We start from the raw sequence: 27,912 nt of genomic DNA on the forward strand, positions 1-27,912 counted from the left end.
GCAGGGATAGAGGGGCAGGCATGGCCAGACGGAGGAGGGCCAACAGACGTCGCCACACGAGACCTTACGCTGCCAGGGTTTTCCGACAGCAATTTTCATATATGAACATGTCAGAGGAGCAGTGTATCAGAAGGCTGCGCTTTAGTAGGGAGGTGGTGACTGAGCTGTGCCACCTGCTTCAGCCAGATCTGCAGCCTCAGCTAAGGTGCAGGACATCTTGGTCGGTGGCTGTGAAGATCACTGTTGCCCTTAACTTCTATGCAAGCGGCTCCTTTCAGGCCGCAACTGGGGACATAGCCAACATCTCGCAGTTCGCGGTGCATTGCTGCATTCGTCAAGTGACTGATGCCCTCTTTAGAAGGAGGCGGCAGTACATCTCCTTCCCAATGACCCCGGACAAGCAGCGGGAGCACGCAGAGGGCTTCGCAAGAATAGCGGACTTCCCCATGGTGCAGGGCGCCATTGACTGCACACATGTGGCTTTGCGGGCGCCTGTAGAGAATGCGGAGGAGTTCCGCAACCGCAACGGGTTCCACTCATTGAATGCTCAGCTGGTCCGTGACCACCGACAGCTGATCCTCACTGTGAATGCCCAGTTTCCAGGCAGCAGCCACGACGCCTTCATCCTGCACCAGACTTCTGTGGCAGACCTTTGAGGCCCCGACTCACCCAGGAGGCTGGCTTCTCAGGGACAAGGGCTATGCTCTGTGCCCGTGGCTGATGACCCCGCTCCGTTCGCCCAGCACCCCTGCTGAAGAACACTACAATGCGAGCCATCAAGCGACCAGGAACATTATTGAGCACGCAATCGGCGTGCTGAAGCAACGGTTCCGCTGTCTGGACCATTCCGGAGGAGCCCTTCAGTACTCACCTGAGCGAGTCTCACACTTCGTGGTTGTGTGTTGCATGCTGCATAACCTCGTAATCCTGAGGACCCAGCCAATGCCACCAGACATTGAAGCACCAGCAGAGGAGGAGGAGGAGGACCAAGACAGGAGGGAGGCACAAACTGGAAGGGCCGTCCGTCAGAGGCTGATCAGAAGTCGCTTCTTGGCCCCTCTCAGGGAATGCTTGCTGCCATTCCAAGAACAGTAATGGAACCGTTCTGATACCCCGAAGCCTGGGAAGGGCAAAATGTATGTAAAGAGCAGACATGGCCATTGTAAATAAAGAAAGTTGTTTATTTTACAAAATGTGCTTCCTTCCCGCATGACAAAGCAATGGCAACAAAAAGCAAAACAAACAGACTGCCACATAAGTGCCTCGCACACCCGGGAGACTGTCCAAAACATCACTAACATTCAGACCAGCATCCTCGGCCTTGAATTCTACAAATAACTGGTATCAGCAGCACCTTTTACTTTTTCCCCCCTCGATGGTGATCTGCTTCGCTTGCGAGATTGGCCCCTTCCCTCCCTGCAGCTCCTCGGTAATGGGACCCCAGTGGCTGCAGCAAGGCTGGGGGAGGCCTGCTGACTGTCCGAAAGCGCAGATGCCCCTGAGGGACGGCCTGGACGAGCTCTGGGCCTGGAGGGCCCGGCTGCTGACTGCTCCAACTCTGCATGGGTGGAAGCCGTCTGTCCTACAGGTGGTGGCAGCTGCAGTGGAGACGTGCCAGTGGTGGCATCAGGAATGCTGTCATCCTGAGAGCGGACAGCAGCTCCCTGGTCGGCCGACACACTGGCACTCTGACGGGGCAGCACCGCAGCATGCGCAGCAATCGGCTGGTCCACAGATTGCTGGCCTGCTGTGGTGCTGCAAGGGCCCCGGGTAATCCTGCCCGATCCAGCGAGGGTGGCAGCAGTCTGCTCGCGTGGCCTCAATCTGCGTCTGCATGAGACCAGCGAGTGACTGCGTGGCAGCACTCAGCACTTGCGTGGCAGGTGCCAGTGCTTCGGTGAAGCCCTGGACAATCCTTTCCAGTGCTGTCCCGAAGTCCTGCGCACTCCTTGCCAGTGCTGTCCCGAAGTCCTGCGCACTCCTTGCCTGTGCTGCGCCAAAGTCTTGGACACTCCTTGCCAGTGTCTCGATGGATTCAGGCATCCTTGCCACTGCAGCCATGTGCTCAGTGTGCCTCAGCCCAGCCTGGGCGCTCATTTCTGCGAGGGCATGCACCTCTTCTGCGCTCTGTGCAGCAGCACTCGAGGCCCGACTCGCCCTCCGGGGAGATGGCCCCCGAGCTTCCCTACCCCCCTCGCGTTGCTGCAGGCCGCTGGTTCCTGGAGCTGGATCCTCCTCCGAGCATTCTCCCCCGCTCCCCTCCAAGGAAGTCGTCTCCCCAGTCTGCAGATGGGCTGGCTCGCCTGAGGGTAGTACGGATGGTCCGGCTTCCTCCTGCTCGTCGTCTCCCGAGTCAGTCGCAGTGGCAGCTTGAGGGCCCGGCTCCCGAGCTGGTGATGCAGCATCTGAAAGCAGGGAGGTTGAAGAGTGGTTTTAGCAAAAGGACAAGGTGGCAGCAAGGGATGCACGAGTGCTGCAATGCTCTGACTTGGGTCCAGAGTGAAAAAGCATGCTGGTCGGGGGAACAAGTGGAAGGAGAGAGTTCAAAAAGGTGATGACCTTACCATCGCTGTGCACAATGTGGTCGGCAGCTCCAGCGGCAACGTGACCACTCATTCGGCTTGCAACGATCTGGTGGACTCGCTCCTCCAGGTCTGTAAGGGTCTGCAGGTGAGGCGGGCCTCCTCCGGTACGAAGCTACTGCCTGCGGTTCCTCGCCAGCTTGGCCTGCAAGAGAATGGACGGGGTGTGATGAAACATGCTGCCCTGAGCTGACATCACATGCCTTCCATGGTAGAATAGCCCTTACATTATGCTGCCCTGAGCTGACATCACATGCCTCCCTTGGTAGAATAGCCCTTACATTATGCACTGAGCTGAATGTGCGTGTGTGTTTCCAGAAAGGGCCATGGGTGCTGGATGACAGCTGGCCATTGGGGCTCTGCGCACCCTCTGGCCATAAAGTGATGTGCAAATGGAGGGATGAAGATGAATGTGAAAAAGGCACTCACCCTAACGACCCGAGTGAGGTCGTTGAACTTCTTCCTGCATTGCACAGGAGTCCTGACCATCATGCTGCTGGAGGTGACTCTTTGGGAAACCTCCCTCCAAGCTCTGCGGTATTCGGTCTGATTAGGCCTCCTGCCATTCTCCGGGTACAGCACAGATCACCGGCGCTCCACCGCGCCAACCAGAGCCTCCAATGCCCCCTCACTGAAGCGCTGCGCTCTCTCCCTGACCCTCTCCATGTCCTTGAAGTTTTGGCCGCCACAGGTAGGTCACCGTCGATTTTGAGGCCTATAAGGCACAGAGTGTGGCTGCAGATGAGAATTGATCCGCCCCTTTAAGAGCTAACCGGCGCCAGTGTGTCTAGGTCAAATCGATTATTTGCAGCGCCTGATTTAGCGCCGCGATTACCTTCAGGGGCGCTGCAACTCAATATCGCTCGAGGTGGCGAGAACCTGCGCCTGGCGCTAAACTTTGCGCACCGCCAATACTAACGCCCCAAACGGGACGATACCGAATTTTTCCCCCCATATGTTTCAATTGAGTTTACATCAGTGCATCATTGGGAGTAAAATTTGCCTGGGGCGGGGACACAAAACAGGCGTTATCACACCTGCCATCAGACATACGGCCGCCCAGTATTCAGTTGCATTGAAGTGAGTGGAACGGAATATTGGATGGGATGTGTAACTGGCAGCAGATGTGACGCTGCCTGTTTCTCATTCCCTCTCGGGTAGAATTTTGACCCTTGTGTTTTGTGCAACATCAAAAAAAGTTTACCAAATAATTTTATTTTTCAAAGTCCCCATTTGCCATTTAGTAAAAGAGTTGTGTTACAGAGCAGCAAGTCCTGGGCCTGACTGGATGGTTTGTGTTGATCAGCTGATCTCGGCTGAATTGGCGGTAGGGGTGGTACAACTGGCCTCAGCCCCCGGGCTAGGAAGACGCAAATCTACTGTAGTAGAATTGCTGCTCCTAATCTATCTGCTGGAAGTTGAGCATGTGATGCCCCTGTGGTCGGCCAGCCTGCCAACGATCGCTGTCTATGCTTGCATAAGAGGAATTGGGTACTTGGGTGAGCTAACTGAGTTTATTCTACCCACAGGACCTAATCCAGAAAAGGGAGGGGGTGCAAATTGTTACAAAACAGTGCATGTTGCTGCCCACGTCCCAACAGCAGTATTTTAGCAGTTTTATGACATTTGTTGAGTACATGGTGTCTCTGAGACTCGTGGGATGGAATACATAAACCAAGTATTAATCTTGCATATTAGGAACACAAAAGTGTATTTAATGAATTTAAACCACTGTCGATAATAGCAGTTCATAATTTCTGAACTTGATTCTTTTTTTAAGTTTTATGTTTGCTGGTAAATGCATTAAAGTGTTTATCCATGTAGCCAAGTCAGGCACACCAGGGGGCTCAGATTCAATCCCCTATGCGCAGAGTTAACTGAGCTCAGTTGCAGCAGTGTTAGGAGTGCTACAGCTGACCTCTGCACTCCTGGTTTACAGAGGGGGCGGGGTGGGTGGGAATCAACTGGGGTGGGGGAGGGGACAGAGAAAGGAAAACAGGAGAATTTTTTTTTTTGCGCAGCTGGTTATGATCTGGAATTCACTACCTGAAAAGGTGGTGGAAGCAGATTCAACAGTAATTTCCAAAAGGGAATTGGATATATACTTGAAAAGGAGAAATTTGCAGGGCTAGGGGGAAAGAGCAGCAGAATGGGACTAATTAGATAGCTCTTTCAAAGAGCCGGCACAGGGATGATGGGCCAAATGGCCTCGTTCTGTGTTGTATGATTCTATGAAATACAAATGAATATAATGCATTTATTTTGAGCGAAAAGTCTCAGATCAGGCATTTCCAAGATGCTTGTAAATGACAATGATTTTTTTCCACTCTTGACGCGCTGAATAAGTTCAGTTATGCATTGCTGACGGAGTTACTCACAGTTTTATAGTCATCTTCTCTTCTGTGCCTAACAGCACGTGAGGCAATCCATTTCTTCCACTGCTTTATATCATAGAGAGTCATAGAATGATTACAGCACAGGAGGAGGCCGTTCGACCCATCGAGCCTGTGCCGGCTCTCCAAGAGCACTTCAGCTAGTCCCACTCCCCCGCCCTTTCCCTGTAGCCCTGCAATTTTTTTTCTCTCAGGTACTTATCCAATTCCCTTTTGAAAGCCATGATTGAATCTGCCTCCACCGCCCTTTCAGGCAGTGCATTCCAGATCATAACCACTCGCTGCATAAAAAAGTTTTTCCTTATGTCGCCCTTGGTTCTTCTGCCAATCACTTTAAATCTGTGTCCTCTGGTTCTCGACCATTCCGCCAATGAGAACAGTTCCTCTCTAACAACTCTGTCTAGACACCTCATGATTTTGAACACCTTTATCAAATCTCCTCTTAACCTTTTCTGCTCCAAGGAGAACAACCCCAGCTTCTCCATGTAACTGAAGTCCCTCATCCCTGGAACCATTCTTGTAAATCTTTTCTGCACCCTCTCTAAGGCCTTCACATCCTTCCTAAAGTGCGGTGCCCAGAATTGGACACACTACTCCAGTTGAGGCCGAGCCAGTGTTTTATAAAGGTTCATCATAACTTCCTTGCTTTTGTACTCTATACCTCTATTTATGAAGCCCAGTATTACGTATGCTTTTTTAACCGCTTTCCCAACCTGCCCTGCCACCTTCAATGATTTGTGCACATATACCCCCAGGTCTCACTGTTCATGCACCCCCTTTAGAATTGTCCCCTTTAGTTTATATTGTCTCTCCTCCTTCCTACCAAAATGTATTACTTTGCACTTTTCTGCGTTAAATTTCATCTGCCACGTGTCCGTCCATTCCACCAGCCTGTCTGTCTTCTTGAAGCCTATCCTATCCTCCTCACTGTTCACTATATTTCCAAGTTTTGTGTCATCTGCAAATTTTGAAATTGTGCCCTTTACACCCAAGTCGAAGTCATTAACATTTATATCAAGAAAAACAGTGGTCCTAGAACCGACCCCTGGGGAACATCACTGTATACCTTCCTCCAGTCCGAAAAACAACCATTCACCACTGCTCTCTGTTTCCTGCCACTTAGCCAATTCCGTATCCATGCTGCCACTGTCCTTTTATTCCACGGGCTTCAACTTTGCTGGCAAGCCTATTTTGTGGCACTTTATGTACACCACATCAACCCTCTCTTACCTCAGCAAAAAGCTCGAGTTAGTTAAACACGACTTGCCTTTAACAAATCCGTGCTAGCTTTCCTTAATTAATCCTTACTTGTCCAAGTGACTGTGTTAATTTTGTCCCAGATTATCGTTTCTAAAAGCTTCTCCACTACCAAGGTTAAACTGACTGGCCTGTAGTTGCTGGGTTTAGCCTTACACCCTTTATTGAACAATGGTGTAACATTTGCAGTTCTCCAGTCCTCTGGCACCACCCCATATCTAAGGAGGATTGGAAGATTATGGCCAGTACCTCTGCAATTTCCACCTTTACTTCCCTCGGCATCCTAGCATGCATCCCATTTGGTCCTGGTGACTTATCTACTTGTACAGCCAGCCTTTCTAGTACCTCCTTATCAATTTTTATCCCATCCCGTATCTCAACTACCTCCTATTTCACTGTGACTTTGGCACCATCTTGTTCCTTGGTAAAGACAGATGCAAAGTACTCATTTAGTACCTCAGCCATGCCCTCTGCCTCCATGCGTAGCTCTCCATTTTGGCCCCTATTGGCTCCACCCCTCCTCTTATTACCTGTTTACTATTTATATGCCTATAGAAGACTTTTGGAATCCCTTTTATGTTAGCTGCCAGTCTGTTCTCATACTCTCTGCCTCTCTCATTTCCTTTTTCACTTCCCCTCTGACCATTCTATATTCAGCCTGGTTCTCACTTGTATTCTCAACCTGACATCTGTCATACGTGCCCTTTTTATGCTTCATCTTACTCTCTATCTCTTTCATCATCCAGGCAGCTCTGGCTTTGTTTGCCCTACCTTTCCCCCTCGTGGGAATGTACCTTGACTGTACCCGAACAATCTCCTCTTTAAAGGCAGCCCATTGTTCGATTACAGTTTTGCCTGCCGATCTTTGATTACAATTTACCCGGGCCAGATCCATTCTCAATCCACTGAAATTGGCTTTCCCTCCAAAGAAGTATTTTTACTCTAGATTGCTCCCTGTCCTTTTCCATAGCTAATCTAAACCTTATGAGACTGTGATCACAGTTCCCTAAATGTTCCCTTCCAGCAATGCCTCCTTCCTCGTTGGGCCTGAAACGTACTGATCAAGAAAGTTCTCCTGAACACACTTCAGAAATTCTTCCCTCTACACTACTTCTATCCCAGTCTATATTAGGATAGTTGAAGTCCCCCATTATCACTACTCTATAGTTCTTGCACCTCTCTAATTTCCCACCAAATTTACTCTATATCCTGCCCACTAGCAGCCTATAGAATACATCTACTAGCGTAATGGCACCTCTATTGTTTCTCAACTCTAACCAAATAGGTTCTGTCCTTGACCCCTGCAGGACATCCTCTCTCTCCAGCACTAATAGTCTCCTTAATCCATCAATACTGCCACCCCACCTCCTTTCTTTCCTTCCCTAACTTTCCTGAACACCTTATATCCAGGAATATTTAGTGCCCAATCCTGCCCTTTTTTGAGCCAGGTCTCCATTGTCGCCACAACATCATATTCCCATGTGTCTATTTGCGCCTGCAGCTCACCAACCTTATTTACCACACTTCGTCTATTCACACACATGCACTGTAAACTTATCTTAGACCTTGTATTCTTAGTCTGACCCCACCTAATAACGTACTATTTCTTACTCTAGTGCTATCTGTCTCTCCCAATACTTTGTGCACCTTGTTTCTCCTTTCTAATGCTACATCCTGGTGCCCATCCCCCTGCAAAATTAGTTTAAACCCTCCCCAACAGCGCTAGCAACCCCCCCCCCCCCCCTTTGCTGGAAGATGCTACGTACAGCCGCACATGCAGAAAATTTAAAGAGACCGCGCACAAAACACAAAAGTTAGAGACAACATTGGTCACCACTCTGCTCCAGTGAGCACGAGTACCCTGCTGGATGTCAGCCCAGTATTCAGAGATCAGAGCTCTGGTTTCTGCTCGCCGGGACACTCCCTGTTGTACTTCCAGTTGAATTAGGAATTTTGAGAAACTGCTTTGGCTTCAAGTTTAAGTAGGAAATACTGATTGAATCTATTCTCCCTCTTACTTCTCAATAGCCCCTGCAGAGGATAGAGAATGAAGTAGAAATGAGAGGGGACCAGCATCCAGTTGGTGGTTTTACATACCCACCTTCGCATCATCCCCCTGCCATGCCTACTTCCGTCCCTCTGCAGTATCTTCCTCATGACCCCTTACACCAGGAATTGCCCTTTGGAGTGGTAAGTATTCTCCAACTATCTTTGTATAATGGGGCTGTGTAACTCGAATGATAGTATGAAGCTTTTTGATAGCGTGATAATGGTGACCTTGGATCTGGAATCTTCGGTTCTGAGGGACTGCCTAAGAAGAAGAGGATAATGGTGACGATGAGTCCAAAGGTGATAAAAAATCACACTGCCAAGAGAAGAGAAAGTTGTGATCTAGAGATAAATGATGCTGTCTCTCTGCCTTAATTTGTGCATCACCCTGTTACTGCTGTAACTGTGATCGCCGTCGTCTTCCTTTTTTTTTAAAGAAAAACAACAGCACCATTTAATTTGACATAGCAAATAATCCCAGAATGAATGATTTCTGGATTGACTGCAGTTAATACAAAGTGACTTTTTAAGCAGGTGGCTATTACTTTTGTCCTGTGTAGGCACATTGTGTCACTGTGGGCACCTTGGCTTAAGTGTATCTCATCTGTACGTATACAGCCTTCGTTCTCCTTAAGTAATGAAACTGAGGTTATTCAGGAGGTGTTTCACACAGGGACTAAGAATCCAAGATTACATAATTTACCTCTGCTTAGTACAACAAAGATTCCATGGCAACCCAAGGTGGCTTAATAAATGAGCAGAGACTGCTGCGATCTGAGGAATAAGGAATATCTTAGAAATGGCAGCAATAATTTAGTGGAAGGCAGACTGAATATTGTAATGAAAGGAAAGACATCACTAATAACATTGTGTTCCTGCTGCAAAATAGTAAATTTTACTTGCTCTGTGTGTGCTTCACTCATTTAATTGATGGGGACAAAAATAATTTTTACAAAAATGCCAAGAATATTCGAGGGGGGATTGTGTTGATGCTCTCTGTGTGTTTGTGTCTGTAAAATATCTACATTTTTTTTGCAGAAGGGAGCAAAATCATGCTCTTTTTACTCTGAGGAAAAAGATCATTGTGGATGGTCCTTTGTACAGGTGTAAATTGGATTGATTAAATAAAAAGCTATGGTTGTGTATATAGTAACAGTAAATGCAGTCCAGGGTTTACTTTATTCGCCCTAATTGATCGCAGCAAGATTCTGATGTCAGAGGGTAACTGTAGATGCACAAATTACTTCACTCTAGGTCAGAACCTTTTGTTGTACCTCAGTTACTGCTGACACATTTCCCCTTAATCAAGCTTCCCCACCTGGCTATACTTTCCACCATATTCCAAGCCCTAACCGCTGTGGTGGTGGTGTAGCCCTTGTATCTAAATCACACCTTGGTCAGTCTCCCTACTCCTCCGGCAACTTCTCCTTCGAGCATCTCTCCTTGTTCCACCCCTCACGTCTCTCTCTTAAAATCCCTATTCTGTTCCGCCCACCCAAATACCACACCAATATTCTCAATGAGGTATCTTCGCTGCTTTCCTCCGTCTGTCTCTGCACCGAGCGACTTCTCATCCTCTGTGATTTCAACCTCCGCCTCTACTCATCTTGCTCCTTCTCTGAGCTCACTGCCCTCCTTTCCTCCCTTAATCTCACCCTTCATGTCAACTCCCCCACCCTTATGCACAGCCAGCCCCTCGACCTTATCATCACACGTAGCCTCACTATCCCCTCCATATCCATCACCGATAAGGCAATCTCTGACCATTTCCTTATATCACTCTTTACCCATATTCCCCTTCCCCCTCCTAAACCCACTTCTTTTCCTATTCGCCCCTGGGGAAAAAGCTCCCTCAAGCCCTATACCACTGCTTTTTCTAATTCCCAACTACCTAGCTTTTGGCCTACTATTCTTCATGTTATCTCTGCAGCTGTTGACTTACTAAATCACACCCTCTCCACCACCTTTGATGCCTTTTTCTTCACTAAAATCATTACACTCCCTCACCCTAGTCATGCCACCTGGTATACTCCTTATCTCTGCTCCCTTAAGTCCAAGAGATGCAGACTTGAACATCTTTGGTGGACAACTGGTCTAATCGTCCATCACTAGATTTGGCTCGATCATATAAAGCACTACTGGGTCCTGCTCTCCATCACTAAAACCCGCCACTATTCGAAGATCATCCAGGGCAGCAAAAATAACACCAGGCTTCCCTTCACCACTAACCATCTTCTCAAACCACCCTCCCCTGTCTGCTCCTCCCTCACCTCCAACAATAACTGTGAGGCGCTCATGGACTTCTTTGTTAAAAAGATCAACAACATTCATTCAACTGCTTCTTTCAATTCTCCCCTTCCCCTAGCCCAACAGACCTTACTTCCCCTCCGTTTTCCCCCTGCCCTAACCCTAAATTTGCATATTTCTCTCCTATCTCCCCTCTTGCCCTTTCAAAGCTCACCTTGTCAATGAGACCGACTTTCTGCTCTCTCAACCCTATTCCTACTAAATTTCTGACAACTCAACTATCCTTCCTGGCTCCCATGTTAGCGAATATTGTTAACAGTTCTCTCTCCTCCGGTATTGACCCCCTTTCCTTCAAATCTGCCATAATTACCCCTCTCCTCAAAAAAAAACAAAAAAAAAAACAAAAACAAAAAACCAGTCCTTGATCCCTTCCGTCCTTGCAAACTATCGCCCCATCTCCAACCTCCCTTTCCTCTCTAAAGTTCTTGAACGTGTTGTCACCGCCCAAATTCGTGCCCATCTTTCCCAGAGCTCCTTGTTTGTTTGAATCCCTCCAATCAGGCTTCCGCCCCTGCCACAGTACTGAAACTGCTCTTACCAAGGTCACAAATATCATCCTAATTGACTGCAACAAAGGTAATCTATCCCTTCTCGTCCTTCTGGACCTGTCTGCAGCCTTTGACATGGTTGACCACAAAATTCAGCTCCAACACCTCTCCACCATTGTCCAGCTGGATGGGATTGCACTCTCCTGGTATCATTCCTATCTTTCCAGCTGTAGCCATAGAATCACCTGCAATGGCTTCTCTTCCCGATCCCGCACTGTCACCTCTGGTGTCCCCCAAGGATCTATCCTTGGCCCCCTCCTATTTCTCATCTACATCAAGTTTAAGTTGGAAATACTGATTGAATCGGTGACATCATCCGACAACACAACGTGAGTTTTCACATATACGCTGATACTCATCTCTACCGTTCCTCCACCTCTCTCAAACCCTCCCGTCTCTATACTATCAGACTGCTTGTCCGACATCTAGTACTGGATGAGTAGAAATTTCCTCCAATTAAATATCGGAAAGACTGAAGCCATTGTCTTTGGTTCACGCCACAAACTCCATTCCTTTCCACTGATTCGATCTCTCTCCCTGACAACGGTCTTAAGGCTGACCAAGTCTGTTCGCAACCTTGGTGTCATATTTGATCACAAATTGAGCTTCCTACCTCATGTCCGTTCTATCACTAAGATTGCCCATTTCCACCCTCGTAATATCGCCCGTCTCAGCCCTTACCTGAACTTACCTGCTGCTGAGACCCTCATCCATGCCTTTATCAACTCTAGACGTGACTGTTCCAATGCACTCCTGGCCGGCCTCCCTAGTTCTAACCTCCATAAACTTGAGGTCATCCAAACCTCTGCCTCCCGCGTGCTAACTCGCACCAAGTCCCGCTCACCCATCTCCCCTGTGCTTGCTGACCTACATTGGCACCCAGTTAAGCAACACCTCAATTTTAAAATTCTCTTCCTTGTTTTCAAATCCCTCCATGGCCTCTCCCCTCCTTATCTCTGTAATCTCCTCCATTCCTATAATCCCTCTAGACCTCTGCGCTCTGCCTATTCTGACCTTTTGAACAACCCCAATTTTAAATGCTCCACCATTAGCAGTCGTGCCTTCTGTTGCCTAGGTCCTAAGCTCCGGAATTCCCTCCCTAAATCTCTCCGCCTCTCCACTTCTCTTTCCTCCTGTAAGACGCTCCTTAAAACCTACCTCTTCGACCAAGCTTTTGGTCATCTGCCCTAACATCTCCTTATATGGCTTGGTGTCAATTTTTTTTTGATAACTCTCCTGTGATGCACCTTGGGATGTTTTATTATGTTAAAGGTGCTATATAAATATAAGTTGTTGTTGAAGTAGGGGTGGGAGAATCGTAGGTAGTGTGTATTTGGCACAGTGAGAAATGGGGTGGTGTGCATTTGTTTGACGTCCTATGTTTGCTTTGAGATGATGCCTAAATCTGGGATAAAAATTGCCACACATATAGGCAGATTTAGTCAAGCCACCCATTTGTACAGATGGGCAGCTAACTAAAAGGTAATCTCTTTCTCACTCTCTCGCACACGCACCTCGCTCTCGCGCACACGCTCTCTTCCTTTATTATATACCGACACAGTAGCCCCATTCATATGCACATATACATTTTACTTCAAGGTATCCCATGGTGGCAGGCAGTATGGGATGTGTGAAAGCAGAAAATGCTCGAAAGAGGAATGCATCCTTGGGGATTTGGGTTGCAAATCCACATCCAATTTCTGCTGGCAGGTGTCCATGTTTATCCTAATTGGTACTAGCATGAGACTGGTCCCTGAGGTGGATCTTGTTTACACGGATGCTGATTCAGAACTTGTTCTTTGGGCATTTGATGATGGTAATTGGGGGTCAGATTTCAGGGTGAATCTGATCTCCTTTTGCCATTGTAATACACTGTATATAGGTGAAGCAAGTAAGGATGTATTTTAGCACTTGGCATCACCTTGTGCTAACTTCTATGATAAATGCACAGCTTTTTCTTTATAATGTATAAATGAAGGTTTGTGGAAGTGAGGTAGCTAACTAGTAGGTCGTACCTAAAGCCGGATTCTTGGCACTTGGTTTTAATCACAGGCCTTGAGCACGACCCAATCTACATTATTTCTGCATTTATAAGTTTTGTGAATTTTAAGATTAAATATTTTATTGCAAGAGTAGTTAACTAGTCACTTAATCGTATCATCTGACTCATATAAATGCTACATTTTCTATTCATAGTCACAGCTCCCACTGGTCTTGCACAGGTAGATTGAAAGCAGTATCTTCCTGTTATTATCTCATGACAAATAATCGAAGAACATTTTGATGATTGGCCTAGAATTAGTATGTTACAGGGAGCAACTTTGAGTTTTAATTGAAATATCCTGTCTTTATTTTGACAGCCATACCCACATGTTATGCCACGGAGAATGACTGGACAACGATACCGCTTACAGCAGCCTTTGCCACCACCTCCACCCTATTACCCCAGCTTCCTGCCATATTTCCTGTAAGTGATGCATTTGTTAGTGCAGAGGCGGATGGACTCTTAAGTCCTGTGTGTTGTTACCAACCAAACTGAAGTGAAATATTGTAAGGCAGAGTGGGTAGCATCCAACAGGTCACCTTTAGTCTTCAGATTTCTTTTGATACATTTCTTAATGTTCTCATTTACAACTACATTTCTAAATGTAAATATATACCTAACCTAAATAATGAAAAAGCAGTTGTTCAGATTTGATTTAGATTAATTTTCACATCATTTAAACAGGTTTGCTGTGGCTGAACCAGTCTTTAAGATGCTTGCGTACATGTAGCACTCCTGATTGTGGACTGCTCGATCTGTTTGGACCAAGTTTTTGAAACTGACCTCATTACCGCACCAGTCTACGCATCACTACCAATCATTCTCTTTAAGACTTCCCTAAAATTTTGGTTTATTGTACGTGTATTTCATAAGAACATAAGAAATAGGAGCAGGAGTCAGCCAGAAGGTCCATCAAGCCTGCTCCGCCATTCAATAAGATCATGGCTAAACTTCTCCATTAACTCCACTTTCCTGGCCTATTCCCATATCCCTTGATTCCCTTAGTGCCCAAAAATCTATCCATCTCAGTTTTGAATATACTCATTGACTGAGCATCCACAGCCCTCTGGTTTAGAGAACTCCAAAGATTCACAACCCTCTGAGTGAAGAAATTTCTCCTCATCTTAGTCCTAAATAGCCGACCCCTTATTCTGAGACTATGACCCCTAGTTCTAGATTCTCCAGCCAGGGGAAACAGCCTCTCAGCATCTATCCTGTCAAGCCCTCTAAGAATTTTATACATTTCAATGAGATCACCTCATTCTTCTAAACTCCAGAAGAATATAGACCCATTCTACTCAATCTCTCCTCATAGGACCCAGGAATCAATCTAGTGAACCTTTGTTGCACCCCCTCTAAGGCAAATATATCTTCCTTAGGTAAGGAGACCAAAACTATGCACACTACTCCAGGTGTGGTCTCACCAAAGTCCTATATAATTGCAGCAAGTCTTCCTTACACTTACACTCCAACCCACTTGCAATAAAGGCTAACATACCATTTGCCTTCCTAATTGCTTGCTGTACCTGCCTGTTAACTTTCAGTTACAGAATGGCTAGGGGCATGATGGTAATTGGATGTGAAGATCAAGTGACGACTCTGTAGCAGCATGTCTGGGAACTGTAAGAAAGCTGTAGAACAAGTCGCCCATTACAGTGAAGACTTGTACCTGTTGACTATCTGTTCAGAATGTATTGAATAATTACTGGTTTTGTACACCATACCACTTTGTGCTTTCTGGGCACCATAAGCAGTGAGCACTACATCCAAGGTCATAGTTCACTTGATCTTGCAATGAAAGGTTGCTGAGACACTTAACCCCAGCACCAGTTATAAAGTTCCTGTCCAACTAGATCTCTGCCAGAGACATTTAACAGAAGTCACAGCTGTAAGAACAGCTGTTAACTAATTAAGCATTAGAGAAAGTTAACATGTCAAGACATTGGGGGGTAGATTTTCAACGTGGCGCCCGGCAATGGATCTGAAAATCAGGCGATTTCTGCTCATCTGCAGCACCAGTTTTACACCTTAGGCAGTAAGTTGGAAATCTACCCCTGGGTGTCTGATTCACTAAATAATTTATATTGAATCAGCTTTGTCCATCTCCCAGCAGTTGTGAATTGTCAGTCCTCTGCTAGTTCAATTATTGAGTGAGGTTAAAATTGTACCCATGATGATGCTGCAATAACCAGAAGTGGCTGAGCCAGGCACTTTCCAGCTTGAAGCAAGTTCAGGCTGAGCCGATAAAAATGATCTTTAATATTCACTCTGTTGCAAGTACGTTTGTAAACAGCCTTAAACTGTAACATTGATTTCATTTAATGTTTGATTTTGATGTATTTATCCTGTTGTATTTATTCTTGGTGGGTTTTTTTTTGCTAACTTTGTCTCCTTTCCTCCCTTCCTCCTGTAGGCTATGATCCTTGGTAGAGTATGGTCCACCGGGCGTGGCAGCCCCCCCCCCCCCCCCCCCCCGGTATCCTGCCTGAGTGACCATTCTTCAGTTAATGTTGGCAGGCTATTTAACCATAGGGAGCATCACAGTCCAGCATAATTCATACATGTGCACTTTCTAGCAGTGATTGCTGGATAGTAATTAGGAGCAGGAACCCTGATCGATTCTACCCCTATAGAGAGCCCAGGGGCATTGTTACGCTCTAATTGCGGCCCTGGCTGAGATCAGCTCACGGACTGGGACTCATACCTAGGATCTTCTGGTCTGTACTGTTTAGTGCTAAACCAGGCGGTGCTTTTTACCCACTAGGCCGTCAGATTGGTGATTTTAGTTGTGAACTTGGGTCAGTCTTTTAATAATTTCTGATTTCTTTACAGCTGTTGGCTTTCACTCTCTGTTCACTGCATGTCTCTTCTAAATGTCTCTGGTGCAGTTTGTTTTTTTTTTGTTTCCCCAGTTTTTTCATTTATGTTTTGATGATCCTACAGGCGTCCAGCCTTGCTGTCACCTTGGCCTCCGTCTCTTTCTCCCCCATATGGTAATTAATTGTTACTAGTGTTCTCCTCTTTCCACTGCCCCCTCCCCCCTCAGTCATCTTATAATTTATTTTCTGTTTTCATCCCTTGGTACATCTCTCATGTTTTCTTTTGCTTTGTTCCATGCCATCCAGCCCTATTTTGATTTTTGTTTTTGCTCTCCAAGTCCATTTTTCTGACAAGCTGTTTGGGGAGGGAGAAGGGGGTTCAGGATCTGAAGTTGCACTGCTTTACGTTCAAAATCTTCTTTCACTGACCTTTCCAGATGTGGAAGTGGAACTTTAATTCTTCTGCTATCCATCATTGTTTGATAGTTCCAAAATCCCTATCCAGTTTACATTCAAAATAAGCCAGTGAGTGATGATTTTAAATCAAAAATTGTAAGAAGTCATTGCTGGGAGCTAGTTTTTCGGCTCTCCAAAATACTCCATTAATTTTTATGACTTGAGAATTGTGCACTTAATTGCTCAGCAGCCCAATTTGTTTTTAATGTCAGTTCTGCTAACAGTACTGCCTGTTAGATGGATACTTGACTCTCTCGGAATATTTTACTGCTTCAAACCTAAAGAGACTGGGTCAAAGGCTAGTTCCTTTTTAATCGATGCAAGGGAGTGTTTGTCACAAGCACAAACAACTCTTGGCCTTTTTTTAAAGTAAAACCAGGCGATTGGCACAAGCATTATTTGGACTTTATTTAACTTGCTTGGATACAAGAACCTAGCTGCACATTATTTGCTGCTAACGGGCAGCAAATAATGTAAGTAAATGGACATTTTTTTTGGAGTGGCAGAATGTGTTACAGCTGTGCCCCTAGGACCTGCTAGTGCTAGGATATTTTTTTTCTTTATTTTCCATTTTTATTTAAATGATTTGGGCATAAGCACGAGAGGAATGATATTGAAGTTTACAGAAGATACCAAATTAGGGAGCATAGCGAACTGTGATGGAGATGCAAAAGAACATAGACAGGTTAGCAGTGTGATCGAATAGTTAACAGAAGTTGTTCAATACAGATAAACGTGGTGTAGACATTTCGACCAAAAAAAAGTATACGCTAAATGGTAAGATTCTTAAGAGAGGCAAAACGGAGATTTATGGATGGAAATACATTGATCTTTCATGGTGCCAGTCAAGTAGAAAAGGCCATAAAAAGGGCAAATAGGATTCCGCATTTTATATTTAGGAGCATTGAATACAAAAAACAAGTTATGCCAAGTCTGTACAAGACATTGGTTAAGCCACAGTTGTACTGCTTGCAGTTCTAAATACCCCGTTGTAGAAAATATATTAAAGACATGGAAAGGGTACAGAATGATACGGAGAATGAGAGCTTATAGCTGTGAAGAAAGGCCTTCAACATTGTTTTTTTTTCACTGGACAGAGAAAATTAGGGAGGGGTCTAATAGAGTTTTTCAAAATTATAAAGGGTTTTCAGAGGGTAAATAGTGAAGATTGTTTCCATTGGCTGAAGAATCAGTAATGTTTACCTATGTTTTAATTTTTTTAAAGTAAAGATCTAAGTTCCTCTGAGTCTGAAGGAGGAGCATTCACAGCCTCAAAGAAGTTGCTTTGAGCTACTTTAAAAGGCAGGCTTGTGGGGGGGGGGGGGGGTGGAATCTACCCCGACAGATAATATGTTCTTCTGAACTAATAAATTAAATGAAGGATTTGTTTTAATGTCTGTTTTCACCATGGAAGATTAAATTACTTTTGTTTCCTGTAATACAGATCAATGCTTCCAGTGCCTCCTGCAGTGGGACCAGCCATTAGTGTGGAGCTAGAGGTGGAGGATGTGGAAGTGGAAAATTATGAGGTGTGTGCTTCTCATTTCTCAAGTCTTGGAGCTTTACTAAACTAACACCTGCAGCATTATGCACTTAACTTGGAGACTCTGTTGCACTTTTTAAATGGCTTTCCAGTATTAACTTGGCCTCAAGACATTCCAGACTTCTACTCAATTTATTATTACAATACAACAACCACAAAGTGGAGGTGCCGATTGCTGAATGAGTTAGGGAGCTGTCAGATTGTAATACCCTGGGCAGCGCAGGACAGCAGCAGTGCAGTAATGTGCACATGCAAAACGGGCTCATGTTGGATTCTGCCATTGTTCATAATATTGACATTGTGGCATTTGGGAATGGAGGTGTCCATCGCAAGCAATATAGATGTGTACAGTTGCGGAAGAGGTGGTAGAAAACTTAGTGGGAAAATCAGTATGCATAAAGCATCCTTCCAGGTGAGTTTCAAAGCCTCTAGTTTGTGTTTCTGTGGTAACATTGGAGGCCAACTCCATTACTAAGGAGGTAGAGCATTCAGAAAGTAAAGGAATAGTTTGTGAAATTGACAGTATTTGAGTTGTAGTCAATGGTACAAAACAATCATTGAAATTTTTAGTTCAAAATTCTCAATCTCGTTCATAAATTCCTCCATAGATTCACCTTATCTTACCTCTGCAACCTACTGCAGCCCTATGCCGCAGTCCATGTTTTTTCTCTGTCAAACAACTTGGGACATTTACTTTACTATCTCAAAGGCACCCTATGAATGCGTGTTGCTGTTTTCTTGATCACTCTCCCCTGACTCCTGCTGGAAAGTGTGCATGTGTATTGGACATGTTGAACAGGAGGGAGCTTGGCTGTGTTGTTTTTCACAGTCAGGTACCCTTTTGATGCTCGCCATCTAGGCTCAAGTGACAAATATCCACTTGGCTGAGGTACCACCAACCTTGGAACCACACCCCAGCAGGAATCAATGCCTACAGAAGAGCAAGAGAGAAAAATTGGGAATATGAGTGCAGCATGTAGTAACTGGCTGCAGATGGATCAGGGTGGACAACTATATATTTCTGGATATAAAACTGCCAGGAGTGATACAGAAGAAAAGAAGCAAGGAACAGTAGCAGTATTAATTAGAGACCGTATTGTTGCATTTGTGCATAAGGATTTAAATAGAGAAGTGGTTCTAAAAGAATCCCTTTGAATTGAGCTGAGGAAAAGCAAGGGATCTAGACTGCTAAACAGAGGAAAGGAAACCAAGGAGGCAATTCATGGACAAATGAGAGGCATATATTAACAATAGAGCTACAATTGTAGGCAGTTTTAGTCGTCAGAAAATAAATGGGGATAGAGAAAATGTTTGTGGTGAAGGGGGCGGTTTGCAAATGTGTTCAGGACTGTTTTCTCGCCGTTGCTCAGTCCGTTGCTACTGCAACAAGGATGTAAAGAACTGGTTGATCTCCCCTGGTGTTACACGATTTGTCAAGAACCAGTGTTGCGTTCAGGTGAAGCAGGGTTAGAGGTGGAGGATAATTGTAAATGGGCATGTAGATGTAGTTCAGTTGCTATTTAAAGTCACACATTTTCTCCTTATTTTTATATAATTTATATTATTTTTTGTTAAATAGTAACACATGCAGGAATTTGGGAAGCAAAGTAGAGTTGGTTGGAGAATAAGAGTGTCTCTGCAATAGAGGCTGTGGAGCTGGGAGAGGTGCTACTGCACCACCACTGTTGGGAGGGTGTAAGTACATCATGGCAAGTTTACATAGGCAGTTTCCATTAAGTGTGGAAATAGGAATTTATAATGTAAAAAGTTGTCAGGAAGTCTGTGCAGACATCAGATCTTTGTCAGCAGTGGCTCAGTGGGTAGCACACTCGCCTCTGAGTCAGAAGGTTGTGGGTTCAGGGACAACCAGGGACTTGAGCACATAAAGCTAGGCTGACACTCCACTGCAGTATTGAGGGAGTGCTGCACTGTCGGAGGTGCCATCTTTCGGATGAGACGTTAAACCGAGGCCCCGTCTGCACTCTCAAGTGGACGTAAAAGATCCCATGGCACTATTTCGAAGAAGAGCAGGGGAGTTATCCCCGGTGTCCTGGCCAATATTTATCCCTCAACCAACATAACAAAAACAGTTTATCTGGCCATTATCACATTGCTGTTTGTGGGAGCTTGCCGCATTTCCCACATTACAGCAGTGACTACGCTCCAAAAGTACTTCATTGGCTGTAAAGCGCTTTGAGACATCTGGTGTTTGTGAGAGGCGCTATATAAATGCAAGCCTTTCTTTAATATATTATAGATATAAGAAAACTACAAAGAGGGAGATTAGAAAGGCTAAAAGGGAGTGCGGGTTTCTATAGGCACATTAGTAGTAAGAGGATAATCAAGGTAGGGATAGGGCAATTCAAAATGGAGACAACAAGCTTGTAGTGGAGCGTAAGGGAATGACAGATACAATAAATAAATACTTTGCTTCAGTTTTCACAGGAGGTTGATACTGGAATTGTAGTACCACCAGAGGTAGATGTAGAATTTAGTGGAGATGATTATTCAAAGAGAAATGGTACAAAATAAGTTAATCAAACATAAGATAGACAAATCAGACAGTTTACATCCAAGGATTCTGAGGGAAGCTGGAGGCTCTGACTCTAGTTGTCCAAAATCCTGTAGAAAGAAAAATTGTGACAGAGAACTAGAGAGTGTCAAATCTGACCCCCGCCCCCCCAGAAAAAAAAAATATTTTCAAAGAGAATTAGTTTGAAAAAGCATACTACTAATGGGTATGAGATTTCAGCAGGAAAGTAGGATTAGATTAGGTGGCACACGTGGACAAAAACACCAACAGACTCAGTGGGTCAAACGGCCTCTTTCTGTGCTGTACATTCTTATGATTCTGTGCTGCATTTGCAGGCTTGAGTGTTTTTCATCAACTGAATATGGAGCAGCCCTTCCATACTAGTTTTAAAATCATGTAGTATCAAATCCTCAGCACACACTCCGCTGTATTTGATTTAGACCATTCTTTTTATTACTGCAGTCGAGTGTGTACGACCAATAAAAAAGGAAAAACTGCAATTGCTGGAAATCTGAAATAAACAGAAGTTTTGTAAATTGTCACCGCTGTACGCTGAGGGTCCTGTTAGTTTTGTAAATTGAATGTATTTTTTTTAAAGAGCCGTTCAAATAGAATTAACAGTTTCCTTTAACCAATCCATCCACTTTTTCAAACTTTTCCTTGTAAAACGACTTCATTGAGACCAGGGGCTTTGGTAGATTCCGTTACCAAGAAACAAGGTAGTTTCATATTTTTCCGAGCAGCTTTTGTTTAACTGGGGGAAGAGGCACAAACTCTTCCAGTATTTACTCGTATTGTCAGAATAATATATCGCTGAAACCTTTTGATTCTCCCTTACTTTATCATTGGCCTTTTATGTTTACAGGCACTGCTAAACTTGGCCGAGCGACTGGGAGAAGCTAAGCCGCGGGGACTCACCAAAGCAGACATAGAGCAGCTTCCGTCCTATAGGTTTAATCCTGAAAATCACCAGTCAGAACAAACCTTGTGAGTAGCATTTACACTGTTAGCTTGTCTTTTCATTACGGTCTGTTCTTTTTCCCCATCCCCACACTATGAATAAATACTGTCCGTGTAGAGAATGGAGGATCTTTGCTGCCTGAAAACAAACTCAACACACAGAACAATGTTGATCAGTGTTATGGGAGGAAGTAGAACGGTGAGTTTGAGTGGCTGTTCATTCTGCTGGCAGCGCATTTATACTTGCGCCAAGGAAATCCAACCCCACCTCTCTGTTTCCAGCATATGGCAAAATCACGCTGGGAGCACTCCCAACAGTATATAAATGGAAACTCAGGGAGACAAACCCTACCTCCGCTTCAGAAATGTACCAGCAAAAATGTGTCCACACTACCAAGCCACCCGAGCAGAATTTCAGCTGCTGAATTACCAGCTTCACTTGGAGAAGCCATTAGGATGGCTAGTGTGGGGATGAATAAATTCACACTGGTGCAGTAAGAGTGATGTTATGAGATGGGGGTTAATACATATTGGGGAAGAGCAGAGGGTTGGGATGTTTCATTTCTTAGCACAGATATCCCAAATTATAAGCACAAACATCAACCTAAAAAAAAGTGAAACAATTAAATTTGAGTTGTAGTTTTGCAAAAGCATCTTTGATTACAGTTCTGTGTATACACTGTGACCGACCGTGGTTACAATGAAGTCAAGTACATTATAACAGCACATTCATTCTCTATTCTGTCTAGGTGCGTAGTGTGCTTTAGCGATTTTGAGTCGAGGCAGCTACTTAGAGTCTTACCCTGCAACCATGAGTTCCACGCAAAGTGTGTTGATAAATGGCTGAAGGTAAGAAATCTGTTTTGTATGGCTCTGGAGTTCAAAGACTGATTCATATATGATTCCTTGAGTTAATGAATTTATCCCCACTAATTAGATTAATGTCAGTCTGCTAGAAACAAATTTGTGTGAATAATCAGTAGGATACTCCTCAAAACATATACAGAGTAGTCGTATCAACTGTTGATCCAGTGGCAGAAAAACTTCGAACATTATACTTAAGATCTATTTTTTCCAATTTTCTCAAAATTATCCTTTCATTCACATCAATCTACCAGGCATTGCCACATGGTCGTCGAAAATTATTTGTAAAATTAAAAAAAAAAAAAAGTTTTTGTTTTCCTCTGCAAACCTAAAGGTGTTAACGCTTTGCTGGAGTCCAGTTCCATGGGCACTGGCCACTCTCTTCAATATCTCAACCAAATGGTTATTATTCGTATGTGAGCCTTGACCATGTATGCGAGCTATTCGACCAATGGGGTGGGGGTGGGGGTGGGAATTACAACTCACTCAAACATGTCCTCACCCAACATCCGTACAGCTGTATGTCCAGCAGGGGTTTCTGGGTAGTAGTCAGGAGCAACAACCATGCTCCTGACTGCTACCCAGATTTTTCCCCTCCGCACAGACTGGGAATCAAACCCGGGACCTTCCTAATCTGCATGGTGCAGCTACTTACCAGATAGCCCCTCTAAGTCATCTGGGGAGCCCCTATCTTGTTTTATGTTCTAGAGAATATCAAATAGCTGCCAGTACATTTAAAGCTGCAATTCAGTTTCAGGAATCTGATGATATTCTCTTGTGGTTCATAATGTCATTAGGACCATTTAATTGAATCACAACATGTAACTCTCTGCAAGCTATCTGTTCTATATTCAGTAAGTGAGAGAGAGAGAGACAAGATGATTACTGACTGTAATAATCCTGTTTAGTTGAATGATGACAATTGCTGGACAAACAATCCCCCTCTCCTTCCCTTTGTTTGAGGGGAGGGTACTGGCCTGCTGGTCAAAAAATAAATGACTGCAGTGCTGGAGATGCATCGGCAGGTACCTTGTGAACAATCCTATGGGAGATACATGGTTCATGTTAATTGTCCTGTGACATTCCTGTGCATTCTTAAGTCCCTAAAGGCACTGTTTGTGTGTGATGGTGAATAATTATTTTAGATTTCTAAACAAGTTTTCATATCCTATTTCTGTATATTAGTTCAACACTTTGATATCGTGAGAAATGTGCTTGTGCTGAAACTGAGGCTTAAGTGCTGTGCAGCCTAGAAGTACACGATTATTTTAATTGTGCCAGCTCATTCTTTATATTATCAAGATGCTACTTTTGAGTTTCTGTTATCCTGAATACAAGGCAACAACAAAAAAATATTTTCTCACAGCTTTCCCTCTCCTCTGAAGGCGCTGGGGCATGGTGCCATGGACAGCATCCACCTGTCCAAGTGGCCATTCTTCATAATGTGAGCTTAGTCAAAGTTTGCTAGCAGGGTGCTAATCATTGGGGAGGGAGGGTTGCATCTGTCCTGCCCTTGCCTGACTCCACACAGGTTCTTTCCAGCTGGGGTTGTTCAATAACAATGAGAAGTGGGAGCCCTGGCTAATTTTTTTGATGCCCTCACCACTTTGCCCTGCAGCTGAGCTCTACTAGCTGAGCACAGACCAGTGATCAAACCTGGGACCACTTTGCTCTATATACAAATAGAAGGGCGAGAAGACCAGAAAAGCAAATTACCTCTCATTTGATGTTTGTGGGATCTTGCTGTGCATAAATTGGCTGCTTCATTTGCATATATAACAGTGACTACACTTCAGAAGTATTTAATGGACTGTGAAACGTTTTGGGACGTCCTGAGGATGTGGAAGGCGTATTATAAGTGCAAATTATTTTTTAAATGCCTTCATAAGATCACCTACAACCATTTCTTTCCAGTGCAGAAATTCCTAGTAACCATAGCCATTCCTTGTACCACGCAAACCCAATCCAGTTTATCAACTTAGTTCCCTTTCTTTTGACTCCTGCCAAAGCCAGAATGTCCCCCCTGCAGTACGGTATTTAATAACTCTACACAAATATTCACGGTGAAGGCGGCCTACTTCTTCATACAAGCTGACTACCCCTTCCTGGGACTTGTGCTCTTTCCTTCGAGCTATAGATCCCAAGATCTTGTTTTTGTTTTTCACCACCGCTGCTGACAGTTTGAGTGCTTTTCACTAAAACCTCACCCGATCCCTTTCCCGTAAACTGTTACCATTTATTGGACACCCCCATTGTTTGTTTCACCTCTCTAGATCCATGACTTCACATTTACTAAAATGACAGCTCCCCTTTTTTGCCCAATCTCTCAACCTGTCCAAAGCCCCCTGTAATTGGTACACTTGTTCCGTACTGTTTACAACCTCTCTCAATTTGTTATCATTGGCAAACTTGGAGAGCTTTATTGCCACCTATTCCTCCAAATCCTAAAATATATCAAAGAAAGAAGGAAAAACTTGCATTTATATCATGCCTTTCATGAACTCAGGATGCCCAAAGCACTTCACAGCTAATAAAGCACTTTTAAAATGAAGTCACTGTTGTAGGGAAACGCAACAACCAATTTGCGCACAGCAAGGTCCCACAAACAACAATGCGATAAATAAATGACCAGATAATTTATTTTTGGTTGTGTTGATAGAGGGATAAATGTTGTCCAGGACATCAGGAGAACTCGCCTATTCTTCAAAAAGTGCCATAGGATCTTTTATGTCCACCTGAGAGGACAGATGGTGCTGTGGTTTAATGTCTCATCTGAAAGACGGCACTTCCAACAGTGCAGCATTCCCTCAATATGGCACTTGTGAGCTTGAACCCACAACCTTCTGATTCAGAAGCAAGAGTGCTACCACTGAGCCAAAAGCAACAATGCTTACAGAACCAGTCCCTGTGGTATTCCACTGGTCACCTCTTTCCGTGTTGGTGCCACTCCCTTAACCCTTTGCATCCTCTTGACTCAGCCCGTTAGTTACCCACTTAAAAAGCTTCCCTCTAATTCCATACCTTTCTACCTTGTAAGTAATCACATATGTGGCACTGTGTCAAAGGCTTTGCCAAGGTCTAGCTATATTGAACTTACCGAGTTTCCCCTTGTCAACTAATTGTTATATTCTGAGAAAACTCTGGTAGATTTGTCAAGCTAGATCTAACTGTAAAAACTATTGATTACTTATCATAACATTCTCCTGAGACTTCACCATTCTCTTTCATGATGCATTCTATTATTTTTACCCAGTACTGATGTCAAGCTCGTACGTCTATAGTTCCCTGGATTATTTTTCTGTTTTTATGAATTGTCACCACATTTGCTGCTGCTCAATCTTTTGGCACAACTCCTGTATTCATTGATTCCCTTAAAGTATCTGTTGGGATGTGACCAATTTCATTTGCCACCTCCTTTGATGCTCTATTATGAATTATCAGGACCAGATGCCTTGTACCCAAGTGTCCTTAGTTTGTCCATCACCTCATTGTAGGTAATATCTATATCTTTGCGGAACAGTATATCGCCAGGCAGTGTAGTCTTCTGAAGAGACATCAGTGGAGCATCTCTCTCTTGTAATTTATGGAGCTTATCTTCGATCTTGATGTGCATTTTGAAGAAATTGGTATAGTTTGCATGGTGCTATTGATTTTAATAAATACATAATCATTGTTGTAGCATTCGTAATAGTAATTTTTTATTTCTTCTTTACCCAGACCAATCGTACATGTCCTATCTGTCGAGCTGATGCTTCTGAAGTTCACCGAGATTTAGAGTAAAGCCATTGCCGCAGCACAATATTGAAGACGTTACCTAGGTGACGTGGGGGAGCACACTGTTCACCCACTCATCCGTGTTACCTTAAGCCTTCCCCTTGAACAACAGCAATCTAGGATCTTATCTGGAGTCCTGTTACCTCTGTTTGCACCGTGCGATTTGATGACTTCAGCAAACACCTAGTATCTTCGCTTAGAAACAGTTATGGAGTTGTGTTGTACTAACATTGTGTTCCAAACTCCAAAGATTTTAACCTGCGTGTATTTTGATGTGTATTAACATTTTATAGTTTGTATGATCATTCCAAGTATTGACACGAAATTCGAGGGGTTGTGATTTCATCATATGCTCGACAAGAAACAGTCGGTGGAAGACGATGGGGTGCTCTGCCCAATCAACCCTCCAGCATACTGTACTGATGGAGCGAAGCCGGATGTTTGAGATGTGTGTGCGTGCGCGTGTGTCTGTATGTTATCTGTGTAATGTCTGAATGTACCTATCCATGTTTTCTTGTATTTGTACCATACACTGGTCTAGTTCTCCTGTGTGCCTTTGCACACACTATCCTAACCACTTCCAAAATATTTCCTGTATTGTTTGCATGAATAACAGTGCGTGAGTGTGTTTGAGTGAAAGATTAGAGGAGGGAAAATATTTAATGTGCACATATGCATGCGTGTCCAGCCAGCTTGGACTGGTGATGACTAGCTCTATCCAGCTGTGGGTGGGGGTGGGAATCTGTGCTCAGCTATTACTGCCATGCACTGTACTGCACACATACCTAAGCTCACAGCCTTTGTGGTGCAAAAATTATTCCAAGCAGCTAAATTATTTAGGATTTGTGGTTGTTGATTGCTCTGTAGATGCCACCAATTGTTTACCAATGATTTATGTGGTGGGATAGTGGATTGTTTACTGTTTTAATTAGTCCTGACCTGAGGGACGGTGGACTCTGTAGGAGACCCATTGGCCAGGGGCCAGGGCCCTGTGTTCTGTGTTAGGAAGATTTTTGCTTTGGTACTTGCACAGTTACAGTTACCTCATTTTGCCATGTATGTATTTGAAATTTGCTAATATATATATAGGAAATGGTTCTGATGCTAAACATTTTGTGTTTTCATCCCATTTGAATCATATTGTTGTAGCATTTAACATAACTAGTTATAATGTATTATACATCTGTAAACCAAATTGTTTCAGAGACGAAATTTTTAACAGATTTGTACTTTTTTTATGAAAGTTGCTAGTTATGCTTTACCAGGTAGTGCAATCATTTTTTATTGTTGTGGCTGATTTGAGAGGGTTGTTCACTAATAAATGTATGATGTATACCAACATAACTATGTTCCATGGCTGAATTTCATTTTCTAACTTCAGCGAACGTATTGCTGATACTGAGCCTAAAGGGAAGTAGATTAGTTTGTGTTGTTGAGTACCATGGATGTTACTGGCGCTGAGCCACGGACACATTACTACAGTGTCCTTTGTATATATGAAAGTGCAACTGTTATTTTCTCTTCCCTGACCCGAGTAAGAATCTATACGTGGATGAATTTTCTACTTGACCGGTATGGGTGGAGGGGATAGTACATTGGATTGTGGTTCACTCCAGCTTTGATGAATGACTTCTTGTGGTTACTACACTGCAGGTAGTGTTTAAGCAGCTGTGGATACTCTATCTGATTATCACTTTAAGCTTTATTGATATGGCTTAGCTGTATTCTGGCATAATTGCATTTTTTTGTAACCCAAGTGTTACATTTCTCCATATCCTTTAAG

The 27,912-nt window shown here is 44.2% G+C and overlaps 1 protein-coding gene across 6 annotated transcripts in view; it reads left to right on the top strand.

Moving 5' to 3' along the window:
- rnf44 (ring finger protein 44) overlaps positions 1-27,473 on the top strand; it is a 151,636-nt gene extending 124,163 nt beyond the window's left edge. For 5 of the 6 annotated variants that reach the window (XM_085995272.1, XM_085995271.1, XM_085995273.1 and 2 more), the window contains 6 exons: positions 8,261-8,422; positions 13,497-13,603; positions 17,900-17,984; positions 21,397-21,518; positions 22,241-22,340; positions 26,073-27,473. In XM_085995272.1, the coding sequence (XP_085851398.1) occupies positions 8,261-8,422; positions 13,497-13,603; positions 17,900-17,984; positions 21,397-21,518; positions 22,241-22,340; positions 26,073-26,135 (639 nt within the window). In that variant the 3' untranslated portion in view covers positions 26,136-27,473. Of the gene's footprint in view, positions 1-8,260; positions 8,423-13,496; positions 13,604-16,123; positions 16,174-17,899; positions 17,985-21,396; positions 21,519-22,240; positions 22,341-26,072 lie in introns of those variants that run through there. The other variant, XM_085995274.1, reaches the window with a different exon arrangement.
- The last annotated feature ends 439 nt before the right edge of the window (positions 27,474-27,912 follow it).

This window comes from Somniosus microcephalus, chromosome 8 (genome assembly GCF_052327205.1).
Source record: "Somniosus microcephalus isolate GS21.2 chromosome 8, FLI_Smic_1.0, whole genome shotgun sequence".
Lineage (NCBI taxonomy): Eukaryota > Metazoa > Chordata > Chondrichthyes > Squaliformes > Somniosidae > Somniosus > Somniosus microcephalus.